The following is a 20,234-nucleotide window of genomic DNA, read 5'->3' as shown; positions in this document are numbered from 1 at the left end:
TAATCTTTTAGAAGGAGCAGATGTTTAATTAAAAGATGTATGTGCGAGTTGTTTCCCCATGCCTCCTCCTCCCCAGACATGAAAATCAGGTGAGTTGCCTGCAGGTTAAAGGGACACATCCTATATGAGCCAGCTTTTTATAACTGCCAGTTGTCTGTCAATGTAAAGTAAAAGTAAAAGTAAAGTCCACTATCCTGCAAACAAAACCTGCCAAAAGTAAGTTAAAAATAGGTGACACATTGTGGATCCTGCCCTGGAACCATCATTTCACAAACTGTCGTGACTTTGTGGCGTCTGTGGCAGAAAGAGACAAAACCCAGTTTCCTCATGGGAAATAGGAATTGAAAAGTCCACTGTAGAGACTTCTGCCTGAGAGTAAAACACAAACTGGTCGTGGCACAAGCAAGTCTTTGTCAGGGTTTTTAGAATATGAATCAACAACAGATTTTCCTCTATTTTTCCTGTCCTGGAATAATGTCTCCTTGAGGGCAGAAAAGAAATATATAAATGTCGTCAACATGCCTCTCTCTGATCTTGATGTGTCTGTGTCCTGCAGGTGTTTCAAAGGTCAGTGATTCGTGTGTCCGTGTCAGAGCAACGTTACTGCCAGTATCAATCTTTTTATCCTTGAAAAAAAATCAGAGAGAATAGCTGATCGCTGCCCGTTATTGTCTACTGAGAGTTCTGTTACTTAATCAAACTGTGATGTTGGTGGTTAAAAGCTCTCCGTCTGCCTGCTTTTTCTTTGTTTCACAGCCTGAGGAACTGAAGCAACAGACAGCTGGTGTATTATGGTGTAAAGAAACAGTTTCCATTCTGCTCTCCACTATCCTTTTACAGTTTTTATGTCTCAGTTTCTCCCTGACAGAGTGAAACCCTCAGCCTAAGGGCAGCTCTGTGTGTGTGTGTGTCTGAGAGAGAGAGAGAGAGAGAGAGAGAGAGAGAGAGAGAGAGAGAGAGAGAGAGAGAGAGAGAGAGAGAGAGGACCATACTGTGCCGCCTTTCTGCCAGGTGGACCTCTTCTTCTTCCTCCTGGTGTCACATGGGAGGGGCCTGGCTGCAAGCGGGCTAAAGCTAGATCCTCTTATTTCCCTGGCAAATGTTGTCACCACAACCAGTCACATTTCTCTCCTCCTCCTCCTCCTCCACCTAGTTCTCTTCCACTCCTCTCCTCCTCCTTCCTACATCCCTCACTCCCTTGTCTGCCAGTCAGAAGTCCCACATATCCCAAGAGGATAAGATGCCATGGAGGCCAAAGGAAGAACAGCGCTTTATGTCTGCTCTGTTCTCTTCATCCTAACAGGTGAGTGTTCATTGAGCTGCTGTGGAGGGATGTTCTGCTTGAGTTGTCAATGCTGTGTTGGTGTAGCTACAGCAGTTACTGTTGTTGCTGTGTTTGCCTGGTTGGCAGGGTAAAACTGAGGGAGCAGTTGAGGAAGTTTTTTTTTTCTCTGTGGTTCACAGTAACAAAATGTTCACTGAAACCTTGTGAAATTCTTTGTCTTTTTAAGGGTAAAGGTCAGAAGCAGCAAGGAAACTGGGTTGCAAAATTTAAAACTAAAAACTACTTTTAAAAAAATGCCACAAGAAGTGAATTTGAGGACAAGCATAGTATGTTTTTCTATTTTAAAAAGTTAAATGCGGCATCCTAATACTGTAACATTTTGGACAACAATTTAAGTTGATCAGAGAGTTCTCTGAAATCGAAGTACCTCAATCTCTCCACAGTCTTTTCAATGTAAGTCTGACGATGGGTTGCACCAACAAGAATTCATTTTCAATAATGATTAAACTGTGGTTTAACTTTAAATTATGTTGCACCAAACTTTAAAACTATCGCAAAATAAAGAAACAAACTTTGGATACTTTGCTTTGGACTCCAGTTTGAAATGTGATCCAGTGTTAAATTTGAACTTGCACTTCAAGAGGTTTGACTTTTAAAATGGCTGCCTTTTTTTTTAGATGGATTGAGCAAAATAATCAATCTTGTCAAAGAAAGTAGAGTTTTTAAACATTTCTCTCTTTCTTTTGCTCCAATTGGTAATTCAGCCAACAAGTTTTGCTCAGAGGAGGAGAAATTACAGCTTCTCTGTCAAGCCATCATTAGTTGGCTAACTAGACTAACTAACATTTTACCTAGCTAGCAAACAATGTAACAATTAGTTAACTTTTAAGCTAGCTAGGAAACAATGTAACGTTGAGTAGCTTTTTGGCTAGCTAGTAACGTTTAGTTGACCCAGCAGCAGTTACTAAATTTGGTAAGCAAGCATCTCAATACTGATTAAATTCTATGTAATTTTTTGTAAACTTTTGGTTCACATTAATAAACAAAAGGTTGTTCAATTTTTGTGCAACAGTGCAACTTGATTTTAAATGTGCATTTATTCATTTTAAACCTTGTTTTGCTAAACTCTGATTAAAACTAATCTGAGATTAAATTACTCTTTGCTGGTGCAACCAAGTCTTTAAAGGCATATTAAAACAGACTCATATAAACATAATCCCTCTCAATCATCACTTATGACTCACTAGAAGTGGGTAGTAGTGTCTGTATCTGCAGAGAACCTGCCCTCTGCCTGTATTGTTTTATTTTCTCACCATTTTTCTGTGTTCAGGGCACTTTACTAACCTAAAGCACCAGTATTTGACAGCCTGGAAATGAGAGTCAACAATCTGCTTTCTTTCTGGTGCATTAAAAACCAGCAACTGACAAATCCTGCATATTCGGCCATTACAGTGTTCCTTTAAGAGTCTATCTTGGTTTGTTTTGCATGTCCTTTCCATAGTCATTGCCTTGTGACTTTACAAGATTAGCTTTTCTACAACTGTCAGCCGTAAATAAAGACATAAGGAAGGGGTCAGTGGAAAGAAGAAGTGACCTCGGTCACAGCTGTGTGACTCAGTGATAACAGACATGTAACAGCAGTCCTAACGTGACCAGATAAAGCTACCAGAAAAGTCCCTAAAACATGGACTTTCCCTCTGCTTTTGATGTTTGTATCATCAACTTTTCTTGAGGAGCTCTATTTGTCTTATCTAAAGGGAGACAGAAGAAGATGGTGGTGTTTGGACATGCACTGGGAGACTTTATTTAGTGTCCAAACAACTTGGATGTGTGTGAGGGTGATAACAGGCAGGTGCTTGTGGGTCTCCACACACAGTTGTTTGAATGTGTGTGTACAAGACCACTAAATGAAGATATCCTCTCACCTCATAGGCCATTGTCGGTGTAATCTCCTCTGTATCACCACAACAATATCCGTGTTGTTTGGGGACAACAGTGAAGGAGCGGGCTCGGCACACTTCTCCTCACTCTGCCTTTTCACCAGATCTCAGCTGGTGTAAACACAGGCACACGCCCGCTACTAACAATACATACACACACACGCAAACACACACACACACAGAAACTTGCCTGCAGGCCCGTAAGAGTGGAACGTGTCAACGGGACGTCTGCACTGCATTTATTATTTAGGACATAACACCAGACACACAGTGGATCTATTGTGATGGGCAGCAGTCATCAGGGACCTGTCTGACACCAGCTGGACGTCCCCGAGGAGGAAGTGTGGAACGGCCAAAGGGGAGGGCAGGGGAGTGAGTGACAAAGGAAAAAAGAGATTAGAGGTAGAGATGTGAGGGAACATATGGCTCCAGAGGAAGATAACTCACTGGTTATGAAACAGTCTTAAGTTATTAGTGACGCCCTTACATGACCTATGTAAGTCAATAGAAACATCAGTAAAAAGAGCAGCTGTTTATATGTAGTTATTCTTAATGTCTGCAACCGCTTTGGTTTCTCTGCGTGTGTATTTACATTTTCCCAGCCAAAGTTACAGTGAGTAGCACATTAGCCAGGTAAAAAGAGGAAGAAGGAGATTTTTACTCAGATAATGTTATTTTTGACATGACATTTTGTGGTTGTTACGATGGAGACACTACTGCTTTTGTCCACAGGGGTCTCCAAAATCAACAAAATATTAAAATTCTTTGTAGTAGCTTTAAAGTCCACATGATACAGAAGGCAAACAGCTATATTTGCTTCTGTACATGTATGTTTTTCCTGTAAAAACAGGCAGCAAGGGAGTGACTTGTTGCAGTGGCTAATGGCACTAAATGAGCATTAAAGCAACACACCCTCAGCCGTTTTGCTACAGACAGTGGTCCATTAACCTGGCTGATTCTTTCCAGACTGGGAGCTTTCAGCTCACAGTGAACATAGCAAGACAGGGTCAAACTCGGGTCGCCACCCGTCCTGTAAAATACAGAATTGTTCCTTACTGAAAAATGAAATGCACCGTCCTTTACAGGATGCAAGTTATCTCTTATTTTCATGCACACCCTACTTTAGTGCATAACACTACATTTTCACATACTTAGAATGTCATGAGAGACAAAACAATTTCATGAGACACATTCAAAATGACAGGCAAGTTGTCTGTCACTCACCATTATTGTTGCCCTGGTTACAGAGACTCAGACACACATTTTTAATTTTTTTTTTTTTTTCAGTGTCGACAAATACCTTTAGCTAAAATCCACAGAGAAGCTGTTCAAATATGGATCTAAATGGCCGACAGACCACAGGTAGATCAGTCCTGTCACTGAGAATAAGTGCAAAGCAAACTGTGCAGTTTGTCATAGAGTATTTTCTGTCGCCTGTGGTGGACTGTCTGGAGCAAGTACAAGGGTAGAGGCCCAGGGCGGAGTTATTTAATAGTTATTTAATGTAACGGATGCAACTGTGCTTTTCTCTTGTTGACTCTTTATTTCCTTCAAATTCACATTTAGAGTAGCAGAAAACTTTGAAACCGATGCATAAAAACACAAATAGATGCATAAAATTCACCAGAGTGCAGGAAATAAAACAAATGACACTCAAAATCTCTTGAGGGAGGATCTCCAGACCCCCTGCTTGATTTGTGTCCCCATGCCAGTCACTGGCAAGATGTCCCATATTTTTCCACATTGAAGTTGGCAAGTCTAGACCGGACGCAGCCTCTATGAATAACAGAGGTGTGACGGACAGGGAATCCATGGCTAACTGAGCTAAGGGCAGATAGGGGTTAGCTGCTTTAGTGGGAAGTAAAGCTATATTTCCATCAGGAAACTCTGTAAATGACTTTGATACTGTATTGGTTGGTTTTAGCGTATGTAAACAAATGTCATATTTTGTTTTACAGGAAGAGAACATTGCATTTTCCATGATATTAAAACACAAATAAATAGATTTTTTGTAAAACAGGTGCACATTATGAGGGGAGATGTGATTTAAGAGAGTCATTTCATCGTGACGTAAAGATGAACTCATGAAGCGTATTAACAGTCTTCAGTGAATATTTTCCTGTTCCCCAAAGAAAGTTCTTTAATGCTGAAATGGAGCAAGAGAAGGCACATATTCAGAAGTGAGACAAAAGGACACAAGTAATAGAAAAGTGAGAGGCTTCAGTAAGTTTGTTTCACAGCACTGCCCACTCACATGCTGCTAACCTGGCATCCAAACACAGCCCCTCACTTTTTAACTTCAAACTGTCAAAAATACCCAGAAGTTTGAAGTTGTCAAAATCCCTGTGAAATGATACCATCGGGTCATATCTCTAATCTACAGAAATCTAATGTAAGATGAGGTATGGAAGATAGAAGAAATGATAGATAAGGATCATTTCAACTGCTGAGCATACTGAGGAAAACCATCACTATATATTAGATCTGAACCTGAACCAGTTGAAATGACAATAGCTGCTAAAAAACAGCCTAAATCATCCCGTGTTTTCAGCTGGTTACTAGAGAATAAACTGCCCTGGCAACTAGCCAACACTTTAACAGGTGCAATAGATCAACACTTTTCTAGTTACTTCAGACGGGCCAAGTGTTTGTTCTGGGACAAGTTGGGATCAAAGAGACAGGCCTTGTCCTTGTCTGACAACAAAGACACTCTGTGGTGAGGTGGGTCAATATTAACTCACTACAGTTTCAGGACCTGCACAATGTGAAGACTAGGATATGGATTTTAAGATTAGACAGACAAAACAGAACTGAGTTCCCCTTTAAATGAAAATAGCCCTGTTTTGCTTTTGTCACCCTCGCTCCATGTAATCAATAGCACAATATGAATAACAATTTTATTCCAATATTGATACAGTGTTCATGATATAACAACTATGCGCTGAATATGTTTTGGTTTGTAACTAAGGTTTAATTACAATTTGATGGAATTTATTAATTTGGATATTATATATTATAATATTATCACATGTATGTTGATAAATGATCATATCTAATTATTATCAAGCCCTAATACTTAATACGATGAAGATTGAATGGAATTTTATCAGTGTTGCTCTCGTATGGTCTGTACAGCAGTGTGACAGTGTCAGTGTCAGTTTAGTTATTTTTCAGTGTTGGTGATGTGACACGCTTGATTTGATCAATCAATATATTTGTATACGCTACACGTATAGGGGAGACCAGGGACAGTTGTAACATAGGTTGTCATACCTTGAATTCTTGTGATCAAAAACAAGCTAGAGTGATTCACTCACTCTGCACATGCTCAGTTATATTCTGTTCTTGCTTACTAAAAAGCAGACACTTTGGGTTTTTATTAAAGCTGCATTAATAAATATTTTTATACAAAATAACTGTGTGTAATGTGAAAGGGATCTCTCATAGTAAAACCGACAGAGAATGATCCCCCAAGTCTGCTGTCTTCCTTTACAGACTGTTATAGTGTCTTTTAGCTGATTATTTTGGTCTTACTTCCTAGAACATGCCATTTCGGTTCTTTTTTTTTGTCAGAGAAAGCTTTCAGAATTAAATGGACACTACCTGTTCAGTGCCAGATGGCAGGCAGACAGTGTTAGCAACTAGCTGGTGAATGCAGTGGTACATTTAGCGACTAAAGAGACAGAGATTTTCCTCAGAAGCTGTTGGAGAGTGAATATTGCACTTACATTTCTCAGATGGTCAGACACACAACTCTAAATGAAGTATCATATTACTGTGTGTCTGCTCAATGTAAATAGACAAGTGTTAGCTAATATGTGGGCAACATCAACTTTATGATGTGATAATATGCCAGTGTTGTGTGTACAGCCTGTTGTGCTGTCCTCAAGTCTTCAAAAAATCAGTTATTGCCAGTTGAAATGTCAGATTTTCATCACCATCCAGCAGTCCACTTCAACAGCAACAGAGGACAGGCTGGAAAGATGTTTTATTTTCTTTGCAAATGTCATGAAACAGTTTTCACTTCTGAAACCACAGGTTGGACAGGCTATAGCTGAAGGAGCTGCTAACACACCTGAAATGTTGTTAAAGTATGGGTTTAATGAGAAACACTGAAGGCATGAACATTTTTGACATGAACATGGTCAGATATAAAGATACTGAGTAGGCTATGAGATATTGGTTAACTATCTCATCTGCATCAGTGTCCAAACCTGTATGGAACACTTAAGAAACAGACACACTTAGTGACAAGATACTGCAAAAACATGGCAGCACCTTGTGTGTTCATCCCTTGAATCACCTGATCACCTGATTATTCATCAAAGAAATACACTTTATTTCCGAAATAAAGTTTAAATCACAACATAATAATGTATACTGCCTGATGTCTTCAAATGGGAGATCCTACAAGTAACCTTACTGTGCAGTAATTCTCTTTCCTTCCTTCTTCTCCTTCTCTTTTTCTCCTGCCAACTCAGAGGCCAGCTCCGAGTTCATCCACATCCCTTCATTAGTCCATCATGGTATTGAAGGGAAGCCCCTGCTCCTGTCTGTTGAGACTCACTTCCCGCTGGACGAAGTTGAGATCCAGGGAACTTGGTCTCACACCAGGCCGAGTGGCACCAGAGCCACACTGGTGACGTTTACCAAAGAGGCCACAATCACTGACATGATGTACCGCAACCACCTCCTCTTTAGAGAACCCAATGTTTCTTTGCTAATCCGGAAATTAAACCAAGACGATGAAGGGGATTACCAACTGAACCTCAACATAGAGTTTCATAACAAGACAGGACTGGTGATCAAGGAGCAGAGAACTGTGCATGTAACAGTGGACGGTGAGTGTTTTCCTGTAATGCTGACCAGTTTGATCTCATCTATGGACTCAACTCTAAATTTACCAACATTTATTGTGTCTTCCTCAGTCCCTGTTTCCATTCCTGTCATTGAGAAGAGCCCATCGTATGCAGTTGTTGAGGACAAGGCAAACGTTACCTGGACTTGTTCTGTCCAGAGAGGAACACGAGTTGTGTTCCAGTGGCTAAGAGACAACGTGGCACTTGGTCCCAGTGAACGATACCACTTTTCCCCAGACAATTCTACATTGTTCATCAGCCCTGTGAGAAAAGAAGACAAGGGAACTTACCGGTGTGTGGCCAGCAACCCTGTCAGCCAGGGTCAGCACAGCAGGGCTGTCGAACTCAATGTCTATTGTGAGTATATCCATCTGTATTCTCCTTCACTTTCCCCGCATCAATACCACCTGAAATTGACCCTTTGCTAAGCCTGTCCAAGCTATACATTCTTGCATTGAACATTATGGAGTTTATGGTGATAATGGTGATTTAACACCAATATTGGCAGCAATTTGTGAACCACATTTCCTTAGATTCCACAGAAAACGGCTTCTCATTTCTAGCTGATGACCATGAATTTTGGCTAAAATGATGACTTAACTAGCAGATGTGATCTAGCCAATGTAAGCTAATGCTAATGTTCGAACTCCTTGAGTACTAGCAGCTTCTCAAAGTCTGGTTTAAGAAAATGCTGCTCACTTGCATCACTTTTTTCAAAGGAGACCAGAAATGACACTAAAAAGAAGTCCATAGTGCAAGAATAATATTACAGGTGCAGGACTTACATTTGTCTTAGCTCCCTGCTTTCCTATTGTAAATCTACTGTAACATGAGAGGATCATGTGATCGTCATGTACAAGCTGCTGTTAACTTGTAATCAGGCAGGATAAACCTAAATGAACTGAACACATCAATACTATTAAATCAACAATGCAGACGGAAAAAAAGTCAGCTGTAGGTGTGATTTCTTTCATAAGTCTGTTTAATTTTGGCTCACACTGGGACCAGATCTGTCAGGTCAGAACAGCCTGTGATGCTCAGTTTCACAAACATTTGGTTGTAGGATGTATTTGTCACACAGCTCCTGTCCTAATACCAATACATACGTCTATTTTCGTATTTTCTCTTTTGCGCTCTCTTTGCACTGTTCTCCTGGAAGTATTAGCTTGTATGTAAATGTCTGTGAGATCAGACTTCTTTCAGACAAACTAACAACTTGTGGCCGTTACGGGATCATATTTGCATGAGAGCATACTTATCTCACAGAGCCCTTCTGTTCCACTATAAAATGTGTAGATGCAATGATAAACTTGCCTGGTTTTGTGAGTCTGAGGTTGCCACCCACCCAAACGTACATTTCCATGAATTAATTTAGTTACCATAAAGTCTGTAACCTCCTTTATTTTTCCCCCATCCCTTCAGTCGGTGTGCTCAAACACTGGGTGGGTTTGGCACCAAGAACTGCAGCACCACTGAATATAGCATTGTCATCACTTCTGTTTGCATACATGAAGCATGTTTGTTAGCATTCAGTAGCATCTGTGTAAAATGATCACTTACCTCCATCATCTTGATCATGTTTGAGTCTTTATTAATGTTGATATATCACTGACCGTGACTTTTTCCTCAATGCCATAGTTCCAGTCTTAAAACTAAAACTGAAATCTAAAACTGATTGATGCTGCTTAAAGCTGCAGTAGGCAATGTTTTTTCAATGTAATTTTGGTTGAAATAACTAATTTTGACTGTTGTATGTCACTAACATTATTTAATTAAAGTGTAATATGTATCTGTGAGCACCCATCCCTTTGTATTTAGTTTTTTTTAAACCGGAGCTGGTCTAAATCAAACAACCAATCAGGGTAAGCTAACATGCAACTAGCCAATTGCTGTAAGTCTATGAAGACAATTAGTGAAATAGACATGAGGCGATCAGCTAGAGAAAAAATGAATCACTTTGTTGGAGTTTCTGACGTTACAGAAACTGGTTATATAGCAGGGTTATGAAGTGGAACTTCTCTCATAAAGGGTGAAGTTTATGCTTCTGGGTCAGACACTAACTTTGCTAATTAGTCACAACGGTTGACATCGATGATGTTCATCTTCAATCCCTGCAAGATGCACATGCATGTTTGGTGCATCATTTTGTGGGAGGGTTTACACTGTGTATGTTCAAATTGCCAAGATGCAACACATTTCTTGCTTTCATAAAACAGACATCTGACCTAAATACCTGGTTTACAGGTCACCAAAACACCAAGCCTGTTTTCATTCCCAAGTTGTCAAATAACAGCAGCCACCAGTTCAGACATGCAAGGCAGGCAATATCTTTTCACATACACCACCAATGTTCATGTCCCATATGAAACCATGTGTGTCATGTGAGTTGTGCCATACAGGCATTAAAGGGTACCTTGTACATCAGTATGAGATGTCAAGGGGCGCGACAAAGATGTTGGCAGTTGACACGCTAGGATGAGAATGTGTTGAAAACCAGCTGTTCTGTATTATAGCACGTCAGCATATCTACTTAAAACAAGACACATTTCTTATTCAAATAAGAAAATTTGTTTTCAGATTTTGTTAACATCCCAACTGGTTATGTTTTTTTGGTTAAATGACTTGAGTTCAAAGTCACCCCAACTCTAAACTGGGAAGGACAAGCACTGCTCTTTCATTTCCTGCTGGACTTTGAATCAAACCTATGACCCTGTAGTTGAAATCTCTGTTGCCCCATGATGCATTAATATGAGACAATTCATGAAAAAGTAACCACTGTGTATATTAAGCAGCATATCAGCAGCAAACTGTCATGTTTCCCTGACCCACTGTCTGCCCCTGCAGATGGCCCCTACAACCTGGAGGTGAACTCGGGCCAAGGCCTGCGGACAGGAGAAGTGTTCACCATCAACCCTGGAGAGCTGGTCTTCTTTGAGTGCCAGGCTGATTCCAACCCTCCCAACAGCTATGTCTGGATCTCCAAGAGCCGCAACGCCACTCAGGTCATCACCGAGGGCCCGCGGCTGGAGGTGCGGTCCTACAGACTGGCCCAGGCTGAAGAGTACCTGTGCCGCGCTTTCAACAATGTGACACAGAAGCAGGACGAGACCCAATTTACTCTGGTGGTGGCCAGTTTGGGAACAGGTGGGTAGAGGGTGGAACATGGCATGAGGGAGCAGAGCGTGGGTAGATTTTGGGAATCCTCTGAGATAAACATTCTGTAAACAGTGTGTCGTGCCAACAGCAGAGGAGCTGTATGAGCTATGAGTACATCTTAACAATGACAACCACCACGTCCAGCTTTGGGAACAGTTAGTTCAATAAAATGCTGTTGCTGAAGCAGGGCGTGCACAACAGGCGAAAAGTGAAACCAGGTTATAAATATGACATAAAATATACATAGCTGTTATGAAACTCATTTTATCTCTGTTGCTAGGTTCCAGTGGCTGCAGCTTGTATTAAAGTTCAGTGGCTGGGAAAGTAAACAGTGGATAACAGCTGTTGTATTTGTTGACTAAGTTTTATAGCATGTGGAGTTTCTGTGTGCTGAATAAAACATTGATATGTTGTCTTGGTGATACTGAGAAAGGCTCACTGATGGCTACTGCTGATACTGGCTATGATTTACTGTAAAACGCTGTTTATTGAGTCAACAGAAACATGACAGCATCAATCTTTTATTGACATCAAATTCTCTGATGACGTTCAGCAAAGAATCCTCTCATGACTAACCTTTGAAGAAGACTAGCCATACTAGCTGCTGTGTGTGGCTGTACATACACTGGGGCCTTAAGCCAAATGCTAACTTGAGGAGGCTCGCATGCTCACTGTGACAACGCTAACATGCTGATGTTAAGGAGGCAGGCTAATATTTAACATGTTCTGTGTCTTAGTTAACCTGGTAACATGCCAACATTTGCTAATTAGTACTGCACAGCTGCGGCTGATGGGAAGGTCATTCGTTTTGCAGGTATTTGGTCATGAAACAAAATATTGAACAAATTGAAATTTAGTTATCACCAAAGATTTAAGAGTTTATCTGCTATGGCAGGGACCAACTTTCACATCAATACATCTAAGAGTTGTACAGATGTTTCACCCTGAACAAAAAAAACTAGAGGAAATCTGGTATTAACATCTGTCCTGGTTGATCTGATCACAACTGTACATCTCTAAGTATGGTAGTTCACACCTGGCACACCTCTGTATACTCATTAATTTTTTTTATCCTTGCTGGGGATATGCCATTCATTCATTCACTCATTGTCTGTAATCACTTATCCTTGAAGGGTCGCGGGGGGCTGGAGCATAGGCCAGCTGACATTGGGCAAGAGGCGGGGTACACCCTGGGCAAGTCGCCAGTTCATCGCAGGGCCTGGGGATATATGTTAGACGATAAAGTATTTCCTTTGATTGTCAGCACAAGTGTTTGAAGAAGACTCTAATCCAGTTCCATAGTTCGTCAATTTAACTGCTACTATAAACAAGACTAACTTGCTACTAATCTTCTAGCTACTACTAATGGTGTCAAAGATTGCTAGCTATAGTGATAGTGAATGCTGATATGAAACGGCAACAAAGCATTAAGAACATTTTTTGTTCTAAAAATGCACAGAAACACTACACCCACTAAAGTCTGTTGACCGCCGTTGCCATCTCTAGAGCCATGTAACCAGCTTGGCTTAAAATAAGCATTAATATCATTCTATATTTGTTTACAGGAAAAGAGAAACACACCCAGGAGAGCAGCTCTGTGTCGCCTCTAGCAGCCATTACTGTCTGTTCTTTGTTCATCATCGGCTGTATGCTGCTGTTCTTCATCAGGAGAACCTGCCATCCTAAGAGAGGTTAGATAAAGTCTTATTCTGCTGCTTCAACAGAAGTGTTTCTCTGTCAGTAGCTCTTGTAAAGCGCCGCGAGTTCAGCCCTCACAGTCGGTTCTGCAACCTGTTTAACATGTTCCATGTTTGAAATTCACGTGTCTCAATGCTGAGATGTGCAAGATAACACTAACGGCTTGCTTCACTTGTCAAAGTTAGGTTAATCATAAATGTAAATTACTGGCAAATATCAGTCAAATGTAACCCAACCAGGGCATAATAACTTTTGTATTTGAATAAGTTAAGGTAATATTTAAAAATGTGTCATTTCCTTATTGAATAATTAATTTCCCTCTGTCTGTGTCTTTGTCTCTATATTATCAACAGTGCTTATGAGCATTTACAACAGGTAAGAGCCTTAACACAGGCACTAACCAGACTGTAGTATTTTTAGTATACATAGTGTACATACTTGACCTAACGGCTTTATTTGCTTGTTTTTGTCAGACCTCTTTCAGAGCAGAAACGACCACATCGTTCAGGTAAGTTACTACATATAATACTGCATATATACAGTGATACTGTATACTGTATATCTTGTATCATAGTTTTTGAAGTGATTATGGGGATGTACAGGGCTTTGTTTTTCCATTAAAGTAAAAAAGTCATTCCTTAAAAAGTAAAAAAGTAGTATATTTTAGTGTATTAGAAATATGATTTATGAATACAAAATGCATTGTATACTTATATTCTTGTACTTTTTGCATAATTGAAAGTATAGTTAAAGTGTACTTTTTAAAAAATGTACTAAAATGGAAATATATATGTTTATTCAGGTCCTTTGTAGTACACTATCAGCATGCTTTGTTAAAGTGTACTTTAATATCACTAGGAGTGACTTTAAAGTATGATTACAAGGAAGTGTAGTGAAATAAAGGTTTATTTTACAAGCTGTAGTTCAGTATACTTTGAAAAAGTAGCACAATTGAGGTAAACTTCATTCATTAATCAAGCATTGTATATTTGTACATACACAGCCATGTACTTTAAGTGTACATTCAAATATACTTGTTGTTGTTGTTGTTGTTCCACTTTGGTACATAAAAGTACTCTAAATACACGTAATATTTGAGCTTTTCTCCAGTTTAATCACAACTAAAGTATACTTAGTACAAACTGTTTTGTTCCAAAATAACAACTTCAAGAAAACTAATCACTGACACACTTGATGATGATTACTCTGATTGCAAGTACCCCCATATACTAAAATTTAATCTACTAGTAAACAAGGTCTCATTGATTCCACCTGCAGGTCTTGTTTTTATGATGTCATTGCATTCATCATGTTATTGTAAAGTCTGGCCCAATAGATACTAGCACACTTAATGTAACTTAAGTGTTGGTCTGACATTAAAACCTTTGCATCAACAGGTCATGAGGATGCAACAGAAGACTTTGGCATCTACGAGTTTGTCTCCATACCTGGGAAAATGGAATCTGCGCAGGTATTTAACATGCTGTACATTGACATGGATTCAGTGATAACACGGCAAGATTTGAGGCTTTTGTCTATTGTTGAACAGTTGAGTGTAGTTTTAATTTTTCCATGCAACTGTCCTGCAGGCATCATGCAGATCTCTGGCTCGCCTCGAGTCTGTTCAGGACATGCACACCACCATCTACGATGTGATCAGACATGTTCCTGAAACCCCGAGTCACAGTTTGCTGACGTAACTTCCACCTGGGGATTTGAACTTACAGTCATTTCACTTGAAGACTCTTGTGTAGCTTTATTCTCCAAAGTCCCTTAAATGCTGGTTTTGGGGGCCCATTTTTTTGCACAAGGAATGAAGGAGACTTGTGTGAGTACACAACCTGATCGTGCACTGTTACTGTCCACAGTTTGGGACAGATGTGAAATGTGTTTTGCTGACATTGTTGTGAGATGAAAGTGTATGTGTGGCTTGATTTTTTTTTTTTTTTTTAATGTGAAATTCTAACTTAAGTTGAAACTGTTCTGCCTTTTCCATTCACAAATGAAAGTCACTGGGATCATATGAAACCAAGCTTGTTATGAGGAGCCATTTTTAAATTATCTTGAAGATCTTATTCTTGACTTGCACAATGTAGTGTCATATATCTCTATTTTACGACCTGCACACTAATATTACACTTTGCCTCCAACTTTGATGATTTTTTTTTTTATCCTTAAATTAGTTTATTCACTCTCACTTAGCTTAACTCTGCACAGCACTTAGCTTAAGGCTGCACATGCTATTTCTCCTCAGTGCTTCTGTGATGCTCTTCTCCTCGTGGTATTTTAATCTCTAATGAGGTGAATTAAGGGTGTATTTCAACCGAACTAGAGTTGGCGGTTGTTGGAGCAGTGGAAAGACGAGCCAGTGACTTTTATTTTGTCTATGTCAAATTTAAATGAAGACGAAGATGCTAGCTAGTTAGCTAACATTGCTAACAGTTATCTAAGACACTGAGGTGATTATCAAACTAATAAAAAACACAATATACAAAAACAAATGGTGAATATTAATGTGCCAAACTAACTGAAAACTCACTGTCTGTAGGCAAAGGTAACGTTGACAGGAAGTAAACAGCTGTGCAGCTCATAACACAGATATATATGATACTACATTGTCCAAATAGAGAATATTGTACCAAAAAGGTATCCAAATTCCCATATCTTGAATGCTATTTAAAACGTATGTTTAATTTGAAATATTAAGATCGTATTTCTTTCATTAATATATTTTTAATTTAACATTCCCACAAAGGAGAGTATGTTTTGTGAGAAAACAAGTGTTATAATGAATGCTTTTTCATGTGTGAAAATAATGTATGGAAATATATATATAAGTGTAAATATTGTACATGGATTATACTGCAGATTCTTTATACCTATTATTCTATTTCTATGTTTTGCTCAGTCTATTTATTCCTTCAGAAACAATTAACCCTGTTTCCACAAATGTAGCATTTCTTCGGCTTGACAAATATATCATGAAATGCTGAAATGAGGACATTGATTATGATTCATAAATTATTGTACAGTTTGCATTCACATGCTTGTTTTGTACTTTATTAAAAATATAACTGTTTACTATTTTGGATCATTTTTAAATATGTGTTTGCGGCCTACAACCAGTGTCTTATTATGCATTTTCTTCTTTATGTCACTTTTCGTAGAATGGCGATAGCAGTCAGGCCTTGAAATGAACATTCTCCTGAAAAAAAATAAATAGCTGAAGCCAGCAAAGATGTCAGTTGTTCTGGTGCTTCACAGACAGTCTTTGTCTGATGTCTTGGCTGTGATTTCTCTTCTCACAAAGTGTGTTTGAGTTGTACTTACCATCGCGAAATTGCTGCAGAGTCCTTGTTCCTTTCTGCCTTGTTGTGTTGGTATGCCGTGTACCTGCCGTGATTTGGAGACAGGCAGCAACAGACGGATAGTTCAGCATGTGGCAGAGTGCCCTCCACCTGTTCCCGCTGACACCTTGTCACGAGTAGATAAAAATGTGTGTGCTTGCTTGTGTCTTTGTGTGTATGTGAAAGAGAGAAGAGCTAGAGGGACAATAAGGGAAAAGACACAGACATACATGGAGAGAAGCAGACACAACATGTTTTGTTAAGAAAATAAAGGTCAGAATCTGTCTGTGATGAACATCAGAGACTCCCTCACATAGCTCTTTGTTATTTTTCCCACATTGAATGCGTTACTTAAACAGAGCAGTCTGCTTTCTGCTACGATTCAACTTATAACCAGAACATTGTGCTGTCCTCACTGTGTCACTTCTGTGCACCAATCAAATCCATGTTCAATGCTGCGCCACAAAAACTGACCAGATTGACAAGCTAGTTGATCTAGTATTGAGATTTTTTAAATGGAAACATTTGAGATGAAATTTTGCAGTTTTTTCCAAATAAAACTGGGGAACCTTAAGGGTTTTCACAAATAAATTAGGGTAGACTAGGGGTGGTTGCAACAAGGGTACAAGTCTTATTCTTCCAATCAGAAACATGCTAGAGTGATGACACTCACACTGGACATGCTCAGTTAAACTCTCTCCCCGCCAGGAAGACAGAGGACACATTTAAGATCTGTCGCTGCATTTAATGAAAAACAAACAGACAAACAGACAAGCTGTATTTTTGTCAAACTGTCTCAAACTTTTGTATGAATTGATCAAAACTTACTTGGTTTGAATTACTCTTTTTTTGACTTATAAATGACATAGCATATTTCAACATCAGTTTTAGCTGGTACATGATGTTCTGTCATGGTGGGAAAGTTGCAGCAAGTTGTTGCAACTTTCCCCTAAGCTAAGCACCATATCCAAACAGAGCACACAACAATATTTTTTACATAAACATAAACATAAAGGCCTATGTTCTACATTATTATAAAACAACACATATTTTCCTATTAGCTTGTTGAGACAAAAAGCAAAAGTCAGTTTGTGAAATTTAATGTATTTTTAGCATGCTGTAACTGTGCCAACATATGACTTCTTTTATTCAAAGAAATATTGTGAATAATATGTCATATGTGATTATCTTTAAACAGAATGGGTAATTAGCAAACAGATGTAAGTTTAATGTATAAAGATTTGGTGTCAGATAGTCTCTGAGTAATTGAAAGAAATTCAGAAAGTGTTGCAACTGTCCCCAGTCTTCCCTACACTATGTTGAAAGCATATATATATATATATTTATTGTCAGTATATACCAACAAAACAAATTATTACACTAGTTTTTCAGAGATATTAAATTGTCCAGATCTGAAACTCATACTGAGTCATAAAGTGCTGCTTATCGTGATGCTCCCTTGCATAACAACAAGCAGTTTATTGAATCCACCTCTAATTATAGCGTCTGAACTGACCAGCTCAGTGTGCTGTGTCTTTGTGGTGGCATCTCCGGGTAGGGGTTGCCATCTGTTCCGTCTCAGTGTATGCTTTAAGGGAGGCTCCGCACTGTGGATGACTGCCTAACAAACAACAGCACAGTAGATTCACCTATAAGGAGAGCGACCTCACCTTCATTTGACTGGGAAATAGCCCGAGGCATCATTAACCAGGAACTAGAGCTCACAGTGCCTGCTGTCTGCTGCACGCTGCCTCTCTTTAACCAAGCGCTGCTCAAAATAACACCCAAGGGGGCAATTACATTTACAAAGCAGGCTGAATGGGTCTGCGTGCGCCCGTTTTGTAATTATTTTCAACAGTTTACAATGCACAGCCAGGTGTAATTGCTTGGCAGACATGAAGCTACATGGCACTGAGTCATGGATGGCATGACGTGATGACATGATCACTGCTGCTCGCAAAAGGAGAGGCTGCTGAATCATCCGGCCACACAAATAATGATAAAACAAAGTTATATATATATATATATATATAGTCACCCTTAACATGTTTTACAACAAAATATATGTATTTGATTACAGTATGTCACCATACATTAATATAATGTTATTAATATGACATTAATATGTCACAATATACATTTCTGCATTATGTTCTCTATGCTAAAATGCCAATTTTTTGGACATGAAACTAATCTTACTGTCATGTTTCCAGAACATTTTGGAAGGTTACTTAAATGCCCCAGGCAAGTTATTTGAATGTTACCCCTTAATGTTCCCTAGATGTTGAAATGGCAAGTTTTTGTTACATAAATCTAACATTTTGGTTATGATCTGGAAAGGTTAGTTGAATGTTCCTAGAAGGGTACTTGAACATTTTGCCCTAAAAAGAACAAACAAACAAAAAAACAAAAACAAAACAAAACCCAAAAACAAACAACAACAAAAAACAAAAACAAAAACATTAATTTATGTGGTTATTAGAACATTCTGGGAAAGGTTCTTCAAACAGAAACATTTGTTCAACATTCTTAGAACGTTGTTGGAAATGGAAAATGTTGCATGTTAGCTGGGTTATGCCGAACAATGGCTGCCAATGTAATATTACACACAGTATGTTATACTATTTGATTACAGTATTATTACTGATGCATTGACATTGTACGCAGTATTTTAATGTTTCAGGTTTCTGGTCCATGAGTGGGAGATTTCAATTACTTTATAGGCCAGTTCTGTTGGAATGTTTAATATATAATCATGTATCATATTTGGTAAGTTATGTATGTAGTTCTGTGATGACATAAATGGATGTAAATTTAATATAACCACCAGTAATCACAAGTCTTTTTACTGCATACATTCTGACTGTCATTTTGACATAGTAGGCCAGGTGTTACTAATAACATTAACGAGGCCATGACAGCATGTCAGGCTCTCAGCATCCACCATGATACCAAAGAAGCAAAACAGATATTAGGCATAATCAGTTTTATTGTTTATACCTGTGCTTTTCCTCCTGTAACATCCACAGGTGACAGGCAGAACACAGAAGAGGACTAACAGTCTTCAGAGAAGCAATGTCACTACTTCTGTCTAATATTCTGTGCTATTTGACTTGCATTTTCTGATGTGCAATTACTACCATCCAGTGGTGTGAGACAGTAATGACATGTAGCACAATATAAACAATTTGCACCTCAGTTGAATATAGTTTTATTGTTATTTTTTATTCAGAACAACTTACATTTTTAATTTAATTCAGATATTTTCAGTTTTTACTTGTGAGATTCTGTCCGTGAGGGTCACAAGCACGCCTCTAATTAAAACCTACATTTCCCAGGATGCTTTTGAATCTTCGGTCCTGCCGTACCAGTCACGTGACGGTCAACTATGGCTTCCTTCTCGTAGTGATGGAGGCTCTTCGTTGACAACAAAACAAAACTGTAACTTTCCTCACTCTTTTGTCCACGAACAGAGGTCAGGTTTAGGATGCAGAAGATCAAGTCTCTCATGGCCCGGCAGGTGAGTGAAGCAGGCCAACAGACACCGAGCTGCAGCCGTTTGAGTCTGACAGCTGCAGGTAGCTAGCATGCCTGCTACCCAAGCTAACTGGCTAATTTGACAGCTCATCGTGTGGCTCATTAAAGGGAACATTCAGCCCGAATTACAGCTGCTTTTTAAACAGCTTTATTACAGCTATGAGCTTTTAACCCTACATGAAGAAAACACATGCATGGGGGCAGTTATGTCTGTGTTTTAGATGTGACAGTGCACCCTGAGAGAAGCACAAACAGCAGGGCACAACAGTGGAAACTGGGCGGTGAGGGAAGTTCTCAGTTTGCACTGCAGTAATGTTACACTCACGGTTCACCAATGGACACAACAGAGCGTATCGCTTTCAGAAATCTGTCCGTCAGTTCCACTTTTTGCCGTGTTACAGTAGTGTGCTGA

At 39.2% G+C, this 20,234-nt stretch overlaps 2 protein-coding genes across 3 annotated transcripts in view; both read left to right on the top strand.

Moving 5' to 3' along the window:
• The first annotated feature begins 1,143 nt into the window (after positions 1-1,143).
• hepacam2 (HEPACAM family member 2) lies at positions 1,144-15,357 on the top strand. Its single transcript, XM_084739894.1, has 8 exons — positions 1,144-1,303; positions 7,707-8,441; positions 10,929-11,228; positions 12,806-12,931; positions 13,292-13,313; positions 13,412-13,446; positions 14,336-14,409; positions 14,528-15,357. Exons 1-8 carry the CDS (start codon positions 1,246-1,248, stop codon positions 14,636-14,638), a joined length of 1,461 nt encoding a protein of 486 aa, XP_084596020.1. The 5' UTR covers positions 1,144-1,245; the 3' UTR covers positions 14,639-15,357.
• Positions 15,358-19,660: 4,303 nt separating this feature from the next.
• vps50 (VPS50 EARP/GARPII complex subunit) overlaps positions 19,661-20,234 on the top strand; it is a 138,848-nt gene continuing 138,274 nt past the window's right edge. For both annotated transcript variants that reach the window (XM_084739153.1, XM_084739154.1), the window contains exon 1: positions 19,661-19,805. In XM_084739153.1, the coding sequence (XP_084595279.1) occupies positions 19,773-19,805 (33 nt within the window). In that variant the 5' untranslated portion in view covers positions 19,661-19,772. The remainder of the gene's footprint in view (positions 19,806-20,234) is intronic.

This window comes from Lutjanus erythropterus, chromosome 16, assembly GCF_056507025.1.
Source record: "Lutjanus erythropterus isolate fLutEry1 chromosome 16, fLutEry1.hap2, whole genome shotgun sequence".
NCBI classification, from domain to species: domain Eukaryota; kingdom Metazoa; phylum Chordata; class Actinopteri; order Lutjaniformes; family Lutjanidae; genus Lutjanus; species Lutjanus erythropterus.
This window is presented reverse-complemented; position numbering and strand designations above follow the sequence as displayed.